The 1,314-nt window shown below is 40.7% G+C and overlaps 1 gene segment (V, D, J or C); it reads right to left on the bottom strand.

Annotated features, from left to right (window-relative positions):
• Positions 1-292: 292 nt before the first annotated feature.
• On the bottom strand, positions 293-1,112 carry LOC110287864. The segment is given in 2 exon segments: positions 293-624; positions 1,026-1,112. Coding segments are annotated over 2 exon segments (381 nt in total).
• Between the last annotated feature and the right edge of the window lie 202 nt (positions 1,113-1,314).

A 1,314-nucleotide genomic window follows, 5' to 3' on the forward strand; every position in this document is an offset into this window, starting at 1 on the left:
ATAATTAATGAAAAATAGTTAAAATCATCAAAAATCAGCTATATTAATTAGATAAAATTCTCCTGATGCAGAGGCAACACAATGGTTATTGCAAGAAGGAACAGAAGTTGGTGGCATTTGAGAGCTAGACAAACCTCTCATTCAGTCAGATGAGTCTAGCCTGAGCTCACAGCTGCAAACAATTACACATGTACCCCAGCCCCTCCTTCTCACACAGACACAGGATGCTCTGCTCCTCTCCAGTCAACCAGCACATTGACAGCTGGGCTGCCCCAGGCAAGGAAGTTTTTGTTCAGGTCTGAATCACTGTGGGAGGAGCATGTGTATGTTGAAGGCAGTAATAAACTCCCAAATCCTCAGCCTCCACTCTGCTGATTCTCAGTGTGAAATCTGTCCCTGATCCACTGCCACTGAACCTGTCAGGGACTCCAGAGTCCAGTTTAGAAACCAGATAGATTAGGAGCTTTGGAGACTGGCCTGGCCTCTGTAATAACCAATTCAAATAAGTATTTCCATTACTATGTAAGAGGCTCTGACTTGACTTGCAAGAGATGGAGGCTGGTTGTCCAATGGTAACTGACAAAGTGAGTGGAGTCTGGGTCATCACAACATCACCGTTGGTTTCTGAAAATACAATACAATAGTGGAAAATCATGTGCAAAGGTCCTGAGCAACCTTTGTGAAATCTACTTGAAAATCTACTTGAAATCTTACTTGAAAATGCTATTTTTTTCCAGTAAGATCCTGCAGTTTTTCAGATTTAAAAATATTATATATCAAATACTTTGTCATAAAACGAGTGTTGATGGTTCTAAACATCAGAGTCTATACCACTCTATCCAATCTATGTCAGAATATTGACCTTAGTACAGCTACTATTCAATCTGGAATTTCTCATTAGGATGTAACAAAACCTCACATCCTGGAAAATATGACCTGCCCCACCACAAATAAACAGCACACATAGGCATCCAGAGATCACTCTCCATCCCCATTCTCATTCCTCACATTCCAAAACTCCTTACCCTGAATCCAGAGCACTAGCAGAAACAGGAACTGGGCAGGACTCATCATTTTGAGGAAATGAACATAGGAGAGTGATCAGTGGAGGCAAGAGGACACTTGAGGTTTTATCTCAGGTCAACAGGGCAAAGACCTCCCTAGGGAACAATATGCAAATGTTCTGGTCTGTATAACAGAATACAAAGAAGGGACAGTTATGTGGGCTTCTTGAATGTGAAAAATAACTCAAAAAGTGAAAATAATAAAACAGAATATGATTGCTGAAGAGAGAATAAGCAGGATGCTAAAGTT

The sequence above is a fragment of the Mus caroli genome, unplaced genomic scaffold (assembly GCF_900094665.2).
Source record: "Mus caroli unplaced genomic scaffold, CAROLI_EIJ_v1.1 scaffold_17123_1, whole genome shotgun sequence".
Taxonomy (NCBI): domain Eukaryota; kingdom Metazoa; phylum Chordata; class Mammalia; order Rodentia; family Muridae; genus Mus; species Mus caroli.